The sequence below is a fragment of the Trachurus trachurus genome (assembly GCF_905171665.1).
Source record: "Trachurus trachurus genome assembly, chromosome: 20".
In the NCBI taxonomy this organism is placed as follows: Eukaryota; Metazoa; Chordata; class Actinopteri; order Carangiformes; family Carangidae; genus Trachurus; species Trachurus trachurus.
The window spans coordinates 9,430,187-9,447,123 of record NC_139911.1 but is presented as its reverse complement, the minus strand read 5'-3'; the positions used below and the strand labels follow the sequence as shown (position 1 = coordinate 9,447,123).

The 16,937-nt window shown below is 41.7% G+C and overlaps 1 protein-coding gene across 2 annotated transcripts in view; it reads right to left on the bottom strand.

Moving 5' to 3' along the window:
• Positions 1–1,760: 1,760 nt before the first annotated feature.
• Positions 1,761–16,937, bottom strand: part of relch (RAB11 binding and LisH domain, coiled-coil and HEAT repeat containing) — a 33,161-nt gene continuing 17,984 nt past the window's right edge. For both annotated transcript variants that reach the window (XM_083995699.1, XM_083995700.1), the window contains 19 exons: positions 16,016–16,128; positions 15,673–15,763; positions 14,782–14,853; positions 14,530–14,670; positions 14,162–14,326; positions 13,885–14,032; positions 13,554–13,710; positions 13,324–13,447; positions 12,861–12,909; positions 12,143–12,222; positions 11,738–11,844; positions 11,530–11,629; positions 9,869–9,951; positions 7,647–7,710; positions 7,394–7,532; positions 7,146–7,262; positions 5,516–5,604; positions 4,835–4,905; positions 1,761–3,455 (listed from right to left, as the gene is read on the bottom strand). In XM_083995699.1, coding sequence (XP_083851825.1) covers positions 3,335–3,455; positions 4,835–4,905; positions 5,516–5,604; positions 7,146–7,262; positions 7,394–7,532; positions 7,647–7,710; positions 9,869–9,951; positions 11,530–11,629; positions 11,738–11,844; positions 12,143–12,222; positions 12,861–12,909; positions 13,324–13,447; positions 13,554–13,710; positions 13,885–14,032; positions 14,162–14,326; positions 14,530–14,670; positions 14,782–14,853; positions 15,673–15,763; positions 16,016–16,128 — 2,031 coding nt within the window. In that variant the 3' untranslated portion in view covers positions 1,761–3,334. The remainder of the gene's footprint in view (positions 3,456–4,834; positions 4,906–5,515; positions 5,605–7,145; positions 7,263–7,393; positions 7,533–7,646; positions 7,711–9,868; positions 9,952–11,529; positions 11,630–11,737; positions 11,845–12,142; positions 12,223–12,860; positions 12,910–13,323; positions 13,448–13,553; positions 13,711–13,884; positions 14,033–14,161; positions 14,327–14,529; positions 14,671–14,781; positions 14,854–15,672; positions 15,764–16,015; positions 16,129–16,937) is intronic.

The following is a 16,937-nucleotide window of genomic DNA, read 5'->3' as shown; positions in this document are numbered from 1 at the left end:
AAGGAAACCTCAGCTTGACTCTGAACGCACCCCAAACATTCACACTGAGGTCCTCCCCTAACAACAAAATTAAACGAGAAGTCCCTGTTAAGCTCCACTTCAAACGCAGGAGTCAAAATGAAGCTGGTTTTTTGATGTATAAAAATGCAGATCCACTGCAGGGAGACGCCACGCTGCTTTTTACAAGCATCCTTCTTCAAAACGACCTGCGCACAGACTGTGTAGTTGTGCAAGTGTGTGTGGCTTGTGTTGCTTAGCATCACTGGCAACTACAGCCAAAGTTCATAAAGCGGGCCTATTCCAGACAGCTCATATACATAAAATGCACACACACACACACAGAGGCAGGCCATAAGCCGCTGAATGGTTCCCATTAATGTAACACACTCATTACTCACTCCAGAGTAGAAAGCAGCCACAACCCATTTTGGTACCAAGGTTTTGGAGGGAGCTTCACACACTGAGGAGTACACACACACACACACATACACACACAGAGAGAAAAAACAAAAAAACATGCACATGGTCCTCAGATTATTCCACGGATCACAGTGGAATAACAACACTGAAGCCTGGCCACCATGTTCCGGTGGTTTCAGGACTGGATCTGATCATTGCTCCTGCTCGCTTCGGAAACATGTGATCTGTGAGTCACCCGAGTGACCAACGTGAGTAAGAGCTGCCAGTCGATGCCATTTCTACACACTAACAAGGCAATGGGAGAATTTTTATCAAAACAAGTGACCATAGAGAAAACGCAGGTCAACACACAAGACGTGCATGTAGGTACATATTTGCATGTGCCCCCCTCTCCCCCCTCTCCCTCCCAGCTTGATGCTGAAAAACCAAACAAAAGTCTTAGCAGAGAGAATGTTGTTTTTAACACACACAGAGACCGACACTATTTACCCTGAATGCAAATCAGATGCATCAGGAATCCGCTTGTGCACACACATATCTACAGACACAGAAAGGTGCGCCCTCACAGCCATAACCCAACACACACCATCTCATGGTTTCCAGTTCCACCCCTGACGTATTTCAACTATTTGTCCACCTGCTCATAATCAGTAATGATGGTTGAATATTAGCCGGATATGCAAATTCTGTTCTTTATCAATCATTCTTCAGTCAACTCACACAATGTTCAACCACAGAATAAGTGTGGCCTAACAAGCCTGCCTGACCTGTTCCTCCTTTCAACACAAATCAATATCCTCCATTAAATGTCAGTCAGGACCGTCCAGAACCTCTTACTGACAACAGTAAATACTACTTTATTGTCACTACAGGGAAGCTTTTAATATCCTGCTATGTATCTGAGATCCTCCCGAGAACAGGTGCACACTTCTTGGACTGAAATCATCCTTTTGAAGATTTAGGCCAAAGTTAACAACGTCATAATGTTCTGAAAGGACAGATAGCGTGGATTGAGAGATAGCGTAATCTCTGAAGATCTGTGTCTTTCTGTCTGTATTTATTTGGGGTAAGTTGTTGGGAATGTCCCGTGAGATGGACTTTGGTTTGCTGTACTAAGAAGACAATAGACCACATCAAAGGGTTGGAGCTAAGGGGCAGGGGGAGTAGAAATAAGTTTGTTTGCCAAATTGCTTTGTTTTACGACCTCCAACACCTGTCAACACTTGGGGCCATAATCATACCTCGGAATGTTTTACCGCATGCAATAAAAAACGCTGAAAACACGCATTCATGACTTTCAATGAAGCTCCCAGAATTACATTTTAAATACACAACTGATCTCCATCTTTTATTACCATGACACCAATTTCAAATATACATAATGAGTACCACCCTCTTTAGTTCAGTGTATGATACAGTTATTTACTGTTTCTCGTAGAGCATACCAAAAATGAACAGAAACGAAAACAAAAAACTAAACAAAAAAAAGAACCAGATACCCACTTTTTAAAAAAAACGTACAATTATCAGAGACACTGCAACACAGAGACAAGATGCAACGGACAGGGAGGGAATAATTATGATCAGTGTTCTCTTTAACTTCACATTGCCAAAATGGAAAAACAAAATCAAAATCCATTAACAGTAGTGACAATGTTCATTATGTATAAGACTGAGAATTAAAACAAATATATACAGACAGGTGACAAATTAAATGGAAAAACCAACATAAAGTGTCTTAGTAAGCTGCCAGATGCTCCCTGGCATTGATTGGACTGCAACTACTAGAAGGATAAACAACTTCTTTCAAACGTTTTCCCTCATTTGGTGTTTTGATAATAGTCCAAAATCTCCCATAGGTGTTTGATTGGATTGAGAAGTAATGATTCACATCGTTATCATACTCATCAAACCATCCATGCTCCATGGAGAGGGGCACTGTCATCCTGGTTCCTCCGATATTTCTGGGTTTTCCTTTCATCTGTCACCCATCTGTGTGTGTATATATATATATACGTAAAATAAAGAACAAAATAATAACATGAAGTGCAAATTTCTTTGGAAGTTGGAATAAAGTATGTTTTTTCTTCATTAAGACATAAATAAGTTATAAAATAGAAGCTATCAAAACAAAATCCAGAGACAGACTTTGAAGAAATAAAGGCAAGACATTTTTTTTTCAGCTTCAGGTAGGCGTTACTTCTGAGCCGTACAGACACACTGTACAAGGCATTCTTAACAGACTGAGAGCCATTTTGTGGTTCAATCCTTCAGTGTAATTTCACTCACAAATGCAAGTCAGTGCAACTGTCGTGCAAACCTTTTGCTCCAAAACGGCGTTTAAAACACTAAATGAAATCCAGCAGGTCGTGCTTAAGAGTTTTGTTTCCTAGAGACGATAGAATCTCTTCGGAAACAAGAAGCACTGCACTGAAAATTTAATTTAATTTGATGATACTTTCAAGTTCGGAAAGGTCCAAAAACCGAGTCCCTATTTATTCTTTTGGGTGAATCTCAGTGCTGTTCATTTTCTTCCTCTCTCCCCTTTTTCTGAAATGTCAGTGTTTAGAACACTGATTTGTAAAAAGCAAATCTACAGTCTGACAACGCCTTCATCATGATTAAGAATTAAGGAGAGGAAAATGAGCAGAGGGAAAAACCTCAGCTGTCACTGCAAATAACATTGCTGTTCCCCTTTGAATAGCCGGTTGTCCCACTGTTCTAAAGATCTTAAAACAAAACACAGCTTTTCGACAAACCTTCGTTTCTCGAAACTGAATAAACAGTACACTTGACTGTCTTGTACGTTAAGCTGAACCAGTGCTTTTTCCAGTAAAATTAAATGCTCCCAAAGACAGCAGGGCTTCATTCGTCAGATAAGTGTGGTGGTCCATCATCCAAGCCAGCGCTGCGATCACTTCTTTCTCTGGAAGACATTGGCCAGCATTGCGCCGGAGGTTGTCAGCTGACCCATCTTGCTCAGGAACTTGGTCTTGGCATCCTCACCCACCAAGCTGGAAGCTATGGACATGGACCTGTAATGAAAAAAATCATGAGAAAAGAGGTTTTATCACAATATATGAACTAACTTGACCAAAATAACCACATGAGTTCCAAAAAAACAAAATCTGTTGATAAGCATACGTCATCCTTCTAGTTTGTTAGAGGAAATGCTGTTTGCTGATACACGTCCTCTAGACGTTTTACAGTCCAACGGCTCTCCAAGTTCCTCTTTTGAACTATCTGGGATTCTGACACAGCAGAGCAGTTACTGCATTCTGCCAAGTCCAATTGCTCAACAGGACAAACATCTCATCTTAGCACCAACATCAAGCTACAGCCAATGACTTTAACAACTTTAGACACACTGACTAGAAAACATTATTACACAGCTTCTAAATAAACCCTGGTATGTGGAAAAAAACACAAGAATTTTTGCTGAAATACCTCATGTCTTGTGTCATAAAGGACCAAACTCCCCGTGAACCGTGTGGTTCAGTGGATCATAAATACCTCCATCTTGGTGGGAGCCCAAGCAATTTTATACACTTTCTGAAGTAATGTTCATAATCATCCACTGGAGTATGCTATTAATACATACAGTAAAAAAAAACTACGATTATACCAATTTTATGTAAATTCCACTTTAAAAAGTCTTTATGACCAGAGTTATGTTTGTCATAAGATATTAAGAGTTTCAATATTATCCCATGCAGAAGCACAGTAATGAATCAAACGAGATTAAGTAATATGGAAATTACATTTTGCAGAACTTCTTAAAAAGGCAAAAAAAAGACACAAGTTATCAATTAAGGTCATGCAAGTCAAAGAAAGACCTTACAGGCCAAAATGAAAGAGGAACAAATGTCTCTTGGCACAAGCTCAGAGTTTAACTGAGGGTTTGGAAGAACACACCCAACACTGAGGTTACATATGTCCATACACAAATGCAGACACGGACACAGTTTCTACATCCATATGCACACACTTCTCTTTTTTTTTAACGAGCCCAGAGCACATGTTAACAAGATGGGAGAAGGATCTTTAAAAAGACACCCACACTATGGCCGGTGTCCCAGCTGTCTTGGCTTCAACAAAACAACTCCTCTCGTTTTTTAGCCTCTCTCATTCTGTGAAGATACCCGCATAATGAGTGTGGTTCCAACACTCCTGCATGCTCTCCTCTCCCGTGGGGAACAAACCCACAACATCGGCCCACTCCCAGAACTGTTGAGTGACCCCTCTCTCAACAGTCAGGGCTACTTCTTCTCTGTCCAAATTCTTCTAAACTACCACTTAAAAGCCGGCCCTCGCTCCTGTCACAGCATCTTGCGCAACAATGACGGCTATTTCGCAAATTGTTTAAAAAAAAGTGGTGTGATGTGTGTGAATGGGACAGTTTGATTGCTCTCACCCTTGTGCGTCTGCCATTCCTCTGTTTTCCACCTTGATTTCACACTCTTTGATCATAGAGCTCAGAATCACCTGTGGGGAACATGACAGACACAGACTTAGCGACAACTTTGTCTTTAAAAATGGTCTTTGTCATAGAAATGTCATGATATATCTCATAGAGAACACTGCCATCTATACAACACTGGTAAAAAGCATGCTTCCCTATACTAGAAACAGGGGATGTGGGTTAAATTCTGCAATGAGAAAATAAAGACATTTTACTGTATGTACTGTATATATGTATGTTTTCCAGTTTGGAAAATAATTCCCGTCTTAGACTCTCGTAGACAGAGCGGATGTGCAGAGAGGGAAAGAATCATCTGATTGTTAGTCACCTTGGGAAAATGCTCACATGAAATGGATCGCGTGAGATTCTAAGACACAAATAAATAAATAAATAAATAAATATGGTAGAGGTGTGTGTGTGTATGAGTCTGTCTGAGAAAGAGGTCAAGAGTCAGACTGTCTGTCTTTCTCCTTATTGTGTGAGATCCCGTGGGAGAAAGAGATAGAAAAAAGGAGACGGTGGCCAATCAGAGCACGAGTATACAGCATTCATGTTTGCATGGTGTGTATTTTGAGTGTTAGAGTCAATATCTACTCCTTGCTGTGTGTGTGTGAGAGTGCGTGTGTCTCTGACCTCGTGCTCTGGAGAGAGCTGCTCCATGTCGGTGCGGAGGCACCTGAGACCGGGGAGGAAGTGGTTGACCATCACCTCCTCAGAAATGACTGCACAGGAAATTAAGGAGTGGAAATAAAAAGAGTACTGAAGTTTGAAATTCCAGTGCAGGACCGCAGATTAAGTGTAACTTCTCATTAACCAGACTGCCATGCAGGTTCCTAGAAGGCCAATTATGACTACTCATTAAAAAATGTACGACAATTTAGGGACGAAAGTAATGGAAAAAGACAACAAAACCTATTTGAGCTGAACAAATATATGCATTAGCAAAGTGGGCCTTCTGATAACAAATAATTGTAGTGTAATAACCCTCTCTTAGTTACTTCCATGAAAGTGGAACAGTGCCTTATCTATCCAGACTTTGTTTGTCTCTGCATGTATAGACGTATGAACTGAGAAGCTGTTTCCAAGGCCAAACAGCTAAAAATACAGTTTTGGAAGGTGCTTCCAGGAATTACTAGATGGGTGGAGTTTACCGTAGTTTAGAATAAATCAAAATATTCATATGTCCGTGGCCCCAAATAACATCTGATCTTTCAAATATTTTCTTTAAGTCAGAGGGGGCACACAGTTACATTTTCAGCACAGCACTACTCTTGTCTTTAAGGATCCTGCATGTGCTCTGCCTCCCATCATAGCCAGTGGAGCTTTAAGGGACACACAGTCATTGAATATATACTTTTACAGATTGGGAATGTAAAATTTCAAAGCAAGTCACACTGATTAGAAGAAAAAAGTTGTGCAGTGGGAGGTAAAGCCTCTGAGGTTAGGGCTATACCTCCTGGACACTGGTGCACTGTGAAATCACAGCCTGACAAAGATCCACAGGAATGAACCCCAGACCAGCTGCCCTCTTTGCATGTGTGTGTGAATGTGTTGGAAGTGGGTGGGGTGGGGTTGACAGAGGAGAGACGCAGAGGAAAAAAGAGTGGGAGAAAAGAGGAATAGTAAAAAAAGAATCACAGAGCGACAGGAGGGAGGGAGCAGAGGTAAGTAATGTAAACGCGAGACCGATCCTGGGCACTGTTACTGAGGATTGAAGCTGATGTTCAGTCCTTCCTTCTCCTCTCACGCTCTTTCTTCTGCTCTCATCCTTTCCTTTGCTTAAGTAACCCTGTAATTACCTCTAGCCCCAAAATGGAGGAGGGAGATTATTTTCCCTTTCTCCTCCTGCCAAATGACAGGCAAAACTCTGCCAACACACACACCGAACCACACACTCAGACACCGTTGATACGTACCACCACACAGGCATGTGCCGGAGAACATGTGACCAGAGCAGCTAGCATTTGACCGGTTATTCTAACGGCCTTCTCACTGACTCACTGCTACACCAGCTAACCCTGAACCTAAGCCAATGTTGACACAGACTTCTTGTAAATCCTTTGGAAATACATACAGCACAGTAGTCATAAGTGAGCTGACTACACATTTTCCTCGTAGGTTTTCACAACATTAACTGCAGCGAGTACCGGTGTATGGAAAAGTGTTAAGGCTACGGATAAAAGTCCTCTCCTCTCATAAAAAGTAAATCCAGGGGGCGAACCGCATATATCCACACCATTAAGCGTGATCTGTTCAAGGATACAGCAGCAGGAGAGGGCGCTGTAGGCCTCAAACAGCTGCGTGGCGATGTCAATCCTCTTGCTCTCCACTGACTGGCTGTTGTTAGCCAGGGCCAGTTTGTGAAGGTGAGGGAGAACGACTACAGGAAGAAGAAAAAAAAAGATAAAGCTTATCAGACAAATGCACATAAAGATCACGAGAAGTGACGTCAAAAAAAGAGAGAAAAAAATGTAGACCTGGATAAACATAACATTTCTATCTGTTACGTACACTCATCTCTGAAGCGTGGCTCTGCATTAGGCCCAACTCTTCCAAACGTCCTTATAATTTCCATGTGCAAAGAGTGCTGATCTTGGTACTGCGGGTCCTCGAGGAACGATGCCAGCTGCATTTTTACACGCTCCAGCAGCTACACATAAAAACAGAAAGCCACAGTTTAAACGTTTTAAGATTCATAAAACTATTGATTAAAATTGCATTTGGACTGTGGATGTGCACAGTTGGACGTTGAAAGGTTTCCTACCTCTTTTTGTGTGACAGTTTCCATGATGGTACCGAAGGCAGGAATAGTGGATATCCTCACTGAGCTAAAACCAGCAGGAGAGCAAGACAATGGTTTTACCATTCATAGTCACCGTACCAGTCTTTCTGGTTTTCTCCATGTTCTCGGTTAGAAATCGTAATAATCAGAATGAGTCAAACATTTACTGCAATTAATCATAGGATTTATTATAAAATGTGTTAACTGCCAAAGCCATTATTGGGATTTAACCGCATTTACTCAGAAAACTGTGGTGGCCTAAGGTCATTACTACAGACACACTAATCTTTGGGCTTCATTTTATACATCAATACTTCTCTAAATGTTTTGCTGATCTGGTAACTTTAATTTAGATTTGGCAGAAGTTGATCGTCTGATTACCAATGATCTGTTACATTTAAGTATAAATATTTATTAAAATCTGTCAATCACCCTAATCCACCAAAGATGTTTCAAAACTGTCTTAGTTTTGAGTTCAGTTGTCTGTGTTTACTTTATTTTGCCCATATCATTCTTGAGCTAATGGCTTGTTATCATAAAATACACCAACATCAACACGCGTAATGAAAACATCTGTCAGCAATCAATGGTTAATATGAACTGCAATAAGCCAAGTTAATGGGGTGCAGATCGGGTGATATTAGATATTAGATTACATAGATATTAGATAATCATTTCACTGTCAGTAGGAGCAGAGAAGATCAAAAGATGCACATGGCCAATCTTAGAACTGGAGGCATAAAAACAAATTTCTCACATCTATAAGCACTCCATGTTGCATTGAACATATGTTAAGATTTTAGAACAAATATATTTTGAATTTGTGAATTAGGAAAAGTGTGTGTGTGCCCATTAACATGTGTATTTCAATACAGAAAAGATGAGATGAAAGGGGCTGCATTCCAACAGTGTCAACACTAATTGCATCATTGTGTCTAATCACAAACACAAAGAATGAGGAATGGGGTTTTCTTTAAATTCCTTGAATTACTATGTAAACCAGGGCTAAGAACAATGTCCTTTGTTTATATTGCAATGAACAGGACAAATGTCCCGCAGGACTAAACAAAAGAAATTTAAGTATTCACCCAGCTTATATTTAGTCTTTCACTGTGGCTCCCCATCAGTGTTTATTGATGACAGGATCCAGAAAGAGACACAAATATCTTCAGGCTCTCACTTCCTCCATTTTTGTGGTGGTTTAAGAAACTGCCACGTCAACTTAATTTTCCAGTTTACTGAAGGATGCCACATGGTCGCAACATCTTTTTTTTTTTTTGTGCCCATTCCAGCTCAGCAATACATATTTCTACTGCTATACACTGTAAGGCTACAGCCCACAAAATGACAATGTTTAAAGAGAGGGTTTCTTGTGTCGTTTGACTCACAATTCGGGCCCACTGCACAGAGTTATAAGGGCCGGAGCCGCCCGGCGATCTACTAATGCTTCACTCATGCCTCGGAGAACCAACTGCAAACCCATCACACAGCAGGATGAGACAGAGGGAGAGGCAGGGTGGGAGGAGACAGAGACAGGAGGAGGGAAGGTAATATAGAGGGAGGCAGGAGAGAGGTGAAACAGGGAGGTAGAGATAGAAGGGATGATAGAAAAGAGATAGAGAGAGAAAGGAAAAATAGACTGACAGGAAAAGATAACCAACCACTAGCTGATGGGTCGGTCAGGAGGAGGGGCCCTGCTTCAATGGGGTGGGGTGGGGAGGAGGAGGTAGAGTGGGGCGGGTTACAGATGAGCATGCTAGGATTGTGCTGTTGCTACATGCCGGCAATGTGCACACACATCAATCTGGCTGAAGACTGGTTAGTGTTGCAGACTGATGAGGCAACAAGAGCTGGCATGGATTAGTGTTGCAGAATGATGGCGCTGGCATGCAGTGTTAATGTTAACGGTGGTTATGCTGATGAACCATCCCAAGGCACAGCCGAAACCTAAACAGGAGCAAATCCAAACTATCACTGTGACAATGCCAGGAAAAAAAGGAGGAGAAAAAAATGTGTTGGAAATTGATGGGAGAACCTGAAAATAAACTCTGTATCAAAATACATCGATGGCTGATGTATTTTTGATGAGTTTGTTTCATGTTGAATTTGCTCCTGGCAGGTACAGACTTCGATGTGATAGTTCTCAGGTGGCAGAGAGAAGGGGGGAGAGAGACGCGGCGCGTTATCGTTGTTGTTCCACTTACATTTCAGGGTCGGAGGACAGTGTGATGAGAGCCGGCACCACTCTCTGAGCTACCAGCGTCTCATTCACCCCCTTCACCAGCAGCTGATCGGATTGGACAGAGCCAGCCGTGATGTCACAGAGGTGGGCGGGGCATTGGGACAAGAGCGAGCAACACCGCCAATAGATAGAGAGAAAAAAAAAGGAAAGGAAAAAAAAAAAGCAAAACAGAAAGGGAGGAAAAAAGAAAAACAAACACAAAAAGATAGGAAGAAAGTGATATACAATGACAAGAACCATAGCTGCAAGGCACGGAACGGCACTGCATGTATCAAGCAAGTGTGCATACACACATTCACATTCGCACACACACGCACAAACACACACACATGCACACGCAGGTATGCAGAAGTAATGGCAACGTAGCTAAACTGCACAGGTACTTTTACAGTATGGTGAGCATAAAGCTGTGGGATCTGTCCACAGACTCCAGGTCAGATTCTCATTTCGTTGGCTTTAACTAATCTGATCTGGGATCTGTGGTAGAGGTCCACCGTCCAACCCAACCCACAGGTTGGACAATGGTGGACAGCTAAACACTATGGAATGGTGACAGTGAGATGTGTTGGGAAAGGGAAAAGTACTTCACAGAACAGGGGGAACATGAATACACCCTACCACTCCTCCTTCCCCAAGTTTTAGTCAATGTAGGCCCAGGTCTACTGCTATGCCTAGAGAACATTTGACCTCAAAGTGTGCACAGAACTCAGGGGACTGAAGGGACACTGAGACGTGATTTGTTATGGCTGTTTCCAATGGTTTCGGCCAGGGCTTTTGCTTTGGGAACCTGGCTTAAACCTGGATAGACTCGGTGGAATAAAATCACGAGGAAGAAAACAGGGAAATGGTCATCTCCCTTTAAAAATAATAGTAGGATTATATTTCCACAAGACCTGAAATACTCAGAAGAGTGAGAAAATATTCCCAAGAAAACACTTCTGATTGAATTACACTTTCCAACAACACTGAAAAGGAACAGGCCTTGAACTCTTTTGACTATTCTTTCGGGCTGCTGACTTTTCCCTTTCTCTCTGACATGCAGCAGATATTTACGCAGTCACTTCTGAGACTAGTGCACAGTGAAAGGTCTAATGTAAATGGTCTAGCCATACAGTTGAAACCAGGGTGCTGAAAAACTACAGGATTTCCCCACTCATTAGACAGAATAGCTAAATACCAAATACGCAGTAAACAGCAGCAATAGCAAGCAGAGCTAGCACATGTGCAGCACATTGGTAAACATGAAAATAGTATCTATAATGAAGGACTTTACAATTGAGTGTAACTGAACAAGACAATTTTAGCTTATACATTTAATTAACAATGTGTTAGAACCAATCATGACTTCATTCAGAAATCATGATTACAAATAAATGCAACTAATTAATTAATTAATTAATAAATTACCATTTTATCCATAAATGTAATTAACAGTATACACTTAATAGCACTGGTATAGTAGATTATTCTTATGTTTCCTTAAAATGTAAAAATAAAAGCAGCAAATGCATCAGTAAAGACACATTTTAGGTAGTAGTTATGAGAAATAATATCCTATCAAAAATCTTTACTTGGTGTTGGCTCAGTAGATTATCTGCATGTTTGTGTGCGTGTGGTTTGTACCTCAAACATCCGTGCTGCTGTACACCGGACCAGTGCTGAAGTGTGGACCACGCCATACCACAGAACAGTCAGCAGCAGTTCATGGTACACTGGGTTGGCACTGAAACAGAAGAAAACATAAAAAGTGAAAGCTTTAGTTATATGTGGGGGCAGTGTGTGTCACATCCCATAAAACCTATGATAAATCTACAGACTGTGTGTGTCTTACCCAAGTTCTACAAAGGAGGCCTTAAGGCTGTCGAGAGGAGCATGGGACAGTGACAAGGTTGTCATAACATCCTCTAGGAAACCCACCAACAACTTACGATCCTCATCCTTTGGGGAAACAATACCATGCTTTTGTCAGTTATGTGATGTGGACAGCAATACATTTTAATATTCACAAGTTTATGGTGACTGTATTTTGGGACATACTGTATTTTATCACATGATTCAACTGGGGAGCTCTAAACATGATTTGTTGACATGTCGTGCTGAAAGTTAAAACCAAAAAAATCTCCCACTCCCACATTCTGCTCTGATGTGTTTTGGTGGGAACTTTCCTCCGTGACAACGAACAATAACCGAAAGTGTAACTCTACATTTATATATTGAAAAAATTGTTATAAGTTACCTGGTTATAGCATGTCAGCACTCCAGTGGCATAGATGGGGACAGTGGCTTTGGTGAGAATACCGTTCCCTACTGAAGCATCTGGTTAGGGCAAAAGGAATGAATGATCACCCAATATTAAGGAGCAGCCATTAAAATGAAAAAAAAAAAAAAAAAAGTTAAGCATCAGGAAATAGACTAGAAAATAGCATTGTATTATGGTCTACCAATGCTCCGATCAGGTTTTCCTGTATGCTCAAGATTTGACATTCACATTTTTCTTTCAGTACTTTTCTGCTATTAAATACTATTATAAAATGTACCATAATTTGTTTTTGCCCAATTAATTTAATATTTAGACTGTAACATTATGTCCACCACCACATATACATTGTTGCGGGTTAACAAAAATCTACTGAAAAGGACGACTGCCAAAGTAAGGTCGTGATGACTTAAAACACTGACTGGGCCTCAGGACAAAACACATTTCAGAAATGGCCACAACACCAAAACTAAGTCAGTTGGCAGCATGTTGAGACCAAGCACCTCTCACAACTACAGAGACATGTCTGGAATTTGAAAAAAAGAGGGGAACACCCAAAACTGACCCCAAATAGCTTGTTTACATCAACATTGTCTGAGCCCCACCTACCAACATTCTCTAGACGAGCTGAGAAAATCTCAGAAAACTTGCACATTGTTTGTGTGTATGTGTGTGTGTGTGTGAACTCTGTCCTTACCAACATTTTCTTCAGAGAGCCGGAGAATCTCCTGGAACTGTGGTTTAACCTGCAAAAGGTCATGAGGATGAATAAATTGCCATCATTTGATGTATAAATATCACTCACATTAGGTAAAAACAATCTCAGATCTCAAGACATCATGAGATTTTGATCTGTACACAAAAGGCACAGTGAGTAAAACTTGCTGTGGACTCCACTCAGTACTGTTGTGTTTGAAATCAAACACCTAATGACTCATTCATTACTCCCTAAATACTGAACGAATATTTTAAATGCCTACAAATAATTTAGCTTCATTGGTAAATCATGTAGTGTGGCCTTTAGTGTACTGAATGATTTCTTTGTGACATTTTCATCAGGGAACAAATCAGTCACTACATTTTAGATTCAGGTTAGGGTTTAGCTTTGAGTTCAGCCAGCATCAGGCACGTCAAAACCAACCAACTGTGGTATCCTTTACCTTAGTGTTAGTGAAGATCTTGCCAAAGGTGCGACAGAACCTCCAGAAGAAGCGGGAGAACTCGTGGACGCAAGTTGATGATGTCACATTGATCCCACCCACAATCTCTATGAGCTGAGGAAGGCTGGAGACCAGACAGATGGAAATCATTGTTCATATATCTGCATAATACAGTAACCGTCTTTATTCACACGTCACTAAATGCGTAAGTGTATGTGAACATTTCTTACAGTTGATTGACCACCCATAGGAGAGTGTCCCAGCCAGTGGTTCCTTCGTGCTCTAGCTGGTGGTCATAGAGTAGCAGGAGGGCACTCAGCATCTCCCTGCTGCCTATGATGGTGGCTACATCCTGGAGGGGAGAGGCAGGCCTGGGGAACCGTGTTACTGTGAGATACAGGATGAGAATACAAATTAAAACATCCTCAAGGAGAAAAATGCATGAATGTTACACAGTTGGAATTTGGGAATGTTTAATCTTAGGATATTTAGCACTCTGAAGCAAATCTCTTCTATTTGACTTCTGTGTGGCTTTTGAGTGTGTAAGTGCAGTTGCTCTACCCTCTATTGCAGGTATGTCTCCGTGGAGTTTGGCTCTGCTAGTGAAAGGTGCATTCTGTAGCACCACACCAAACAGTGGAGGGATGAGAGACTGCAGGGCCGACAGGAACACATGCAACTTGTGCTCATCCAGACTATGTTCTCCTTGCTACAGAGAGAGGGAAGTACAGAGGGCAGGAACCAGGAAGAGAGGAGTAATGATTATCGAGCAGTTCATCACATCCATGGTGCCAAGATCTGTAGGCTAGTACTGCATGTAAACAAAAGTGGTAATTACCATAAGTAGTTTCTCTATACGTGCCAACAGAGAGGGGATGAGTGCAGACTGCAGGGTCCCCAACTCTGTGGTCCAGGCAGCAAAGGCAGGAATAAAGACCTGGTGGACTGCACTGACCACCCGCTCTGACGGGTCCCCAAGTGATAGCAGCATCAGCTCAAAACCCTGGAGGAACACATGATTCACAGAAGTCGGGCATGAAGACTCATCCACAATCAACAACACAGCAGCAACTATATTCCCAAGGGTCCAGTTTTTGTTTTCCATCCGGTTGCTAAAACACAGTTTCCACAGCAAAGGGAACTGTTGATGTGACCTGACAGTTAAATACAGGGTGGTAAGTAAGAAGTCCTGGCATATACACATACTTGTGAGTACTTGTCAGGGTCATCTATGTAACCCATGATAATCCCCAGACTCTTGACCACAGCTTCCCTGACCATGTCAGCCTTGTCCTCAGTAAGCATCTGCTGCAACATGGACAACACCAGGGAGCTGCGGATCTCCTTCTGCAGAGACAGAAGGTGAGACAGACAGAGATAAATAATTGATCTATATATTATAGTCGTCTATATTCATGCACATGCAGTTTTAATTCTGTCTGGATAACATATTCTTACAGGCAGATATGGTGCTAAGGCTCCACAGGACTCTGCCACCAACAACCTCCTCTCTGGATATTTGTGGTTAATCTGCAGCAGAAGACAACAAAACACAGTGGGCAGAGCAGTGAAACGATAGTGAAAACTGAAGGTAGGTGAGCAGCCACCATGGAATGGAAACATGGACATGTTGACCCTCTGGGAAACCGCTATTTATCTTTCTAGGCAGGTTCTCAGCCTCCAGACTGCTGGCAGCTGCTGACGCTATGGAAGCAGATTTTGTTTGTCCTAAATATGTTGCATGAGGTGACACAGGTGGCAATGAAAACAAAATTGCTATCACATTTAAGTCAGGGACATTTAGGAGGTAATTACAATGAATTTCAGGATCAACAGTTGCAATTATGACAACACTGAATGATAAGTTCAGAAAAAGTAAGACAAAACTGAGATCTTTTTTTCCCACCAATTTAGCAGAGGTTAAGGCTTTGTGCAGCATTCATAAAAATTCTATATATGTGAGTGTCAAAGTGAGTATAATAAAAAATAGCCAGGGATAATAATACTAGAATAAAAAGCGAGCCATGCCCCATAAAGAATAAATGTCACAAACGGTTTCAGAAAAACAAAAGCATATGCAAATCAAACACGGTAGTTCTGCAACTGCATAGTTATTAAATATGAATTGATCTTGCTAACACTTAAGGATTAAAACATGGTTTTAAAATGAAACTTGAAAATAAGATCAAGATATAATCTTGTCTCATGTTGAAGAACATAATAATTTAATATAATATATAATATAAATATTATGTAATATGCAATTCGCTGTTGAGTTTAAAGTAGCAGGTGTGAAAATAAGTGTCAAGACATGCAATAACAAAGCCACCTGCAGTGTGTGTACCGTACCTGTTCCCAGCACTGAGGAAGTAATTCAGCCTCAACACGGGTTGGACCCACGTGCCTCGCAAATGCAACACACCCCGTCAGGATCATTTGTCTTTGGAAAGACACACACAGATATATGAGAACACAATGCTGGATATAACCTGTAGTCTATCTTAAGCCTAAACAGTGATATCTTGCACATGTTCCTGTACACACACACACACACACACACACACACACACACACACACACACACACACACACACACACACACACACACACACACACACACACACACACACACACACACACACACACACACACACACACACACACACACACACACACACACACACACACACACCTCTGCTCATCATCTGGTCTCTTGATTAGGTTAAAGAGGATGTGGAGGAGCTGGTCTCTCTCTTTAGGCTCTGGGTGAAGGCAGGCGGTACACAGGATGAGTGGAATCAACTCCTGAAGGAGAGAAGAAGAGAGACAAGGAGAAGTGGCATCAGCTTCGATTCTTTGGCAAAAGCAAAGTGAGGTTGAAACACACGGCGAAAGAGTGTTTGCAGTCAAGCAGGCCTGGAAGTCTGGCACATTGGGGAACAGCAGAGGGGGAGAAGGTGTTTTTTTTTTTTTAAAAAGAGGAGAAAAATGGGAGAGTCACAGAGAAAAAGAAACACAGGGGTCACCTTCGAAACCAACAGGAGTCTGCCAACACCAGTAAAACCATGCTTACCTTCAATAATACCCTGTTGGTGTTACACCTCGACTCATTTGGCTTTGGAGTCACACACATATACAATTTGAGACACACACTTTGGTAACTCAAATAGCGCATGCACACACCCAGACCACAGCTGCATATAGACAGACACACACATACCTAATGCACTAGTTACCCCGACTAAAACCCAGCTCTAGCCCAGAGTTCAGACAGAGTTCATGGGCCTTCCAGCCAGAGGGGAGAGAGCTCAGCTGCCCTTGATACAGGGCCTCCACGGCCAAGTTGTGGTCAGCCCTACATTCCCGCCACACACACCCAAATTAGAGAGTGCATACATAGTTAAAAATATGTTTTTTTCAAACAAACTTCTTTTTTTTCCAGGAAGATATCATGTTTTCTTGCCAAGTGCTGGAAGAAGGAGCAAAACCCCAGTGCTAGATGAACAGACGGCCCGGGCCGAGAAACTTGGGTAAAGATAGGCTGTGATGAGTCACTCAATCCTGAACCAACACTCTGAAGTCTGTGCCATGCTGGCTATCTTTTAACAAGTAAA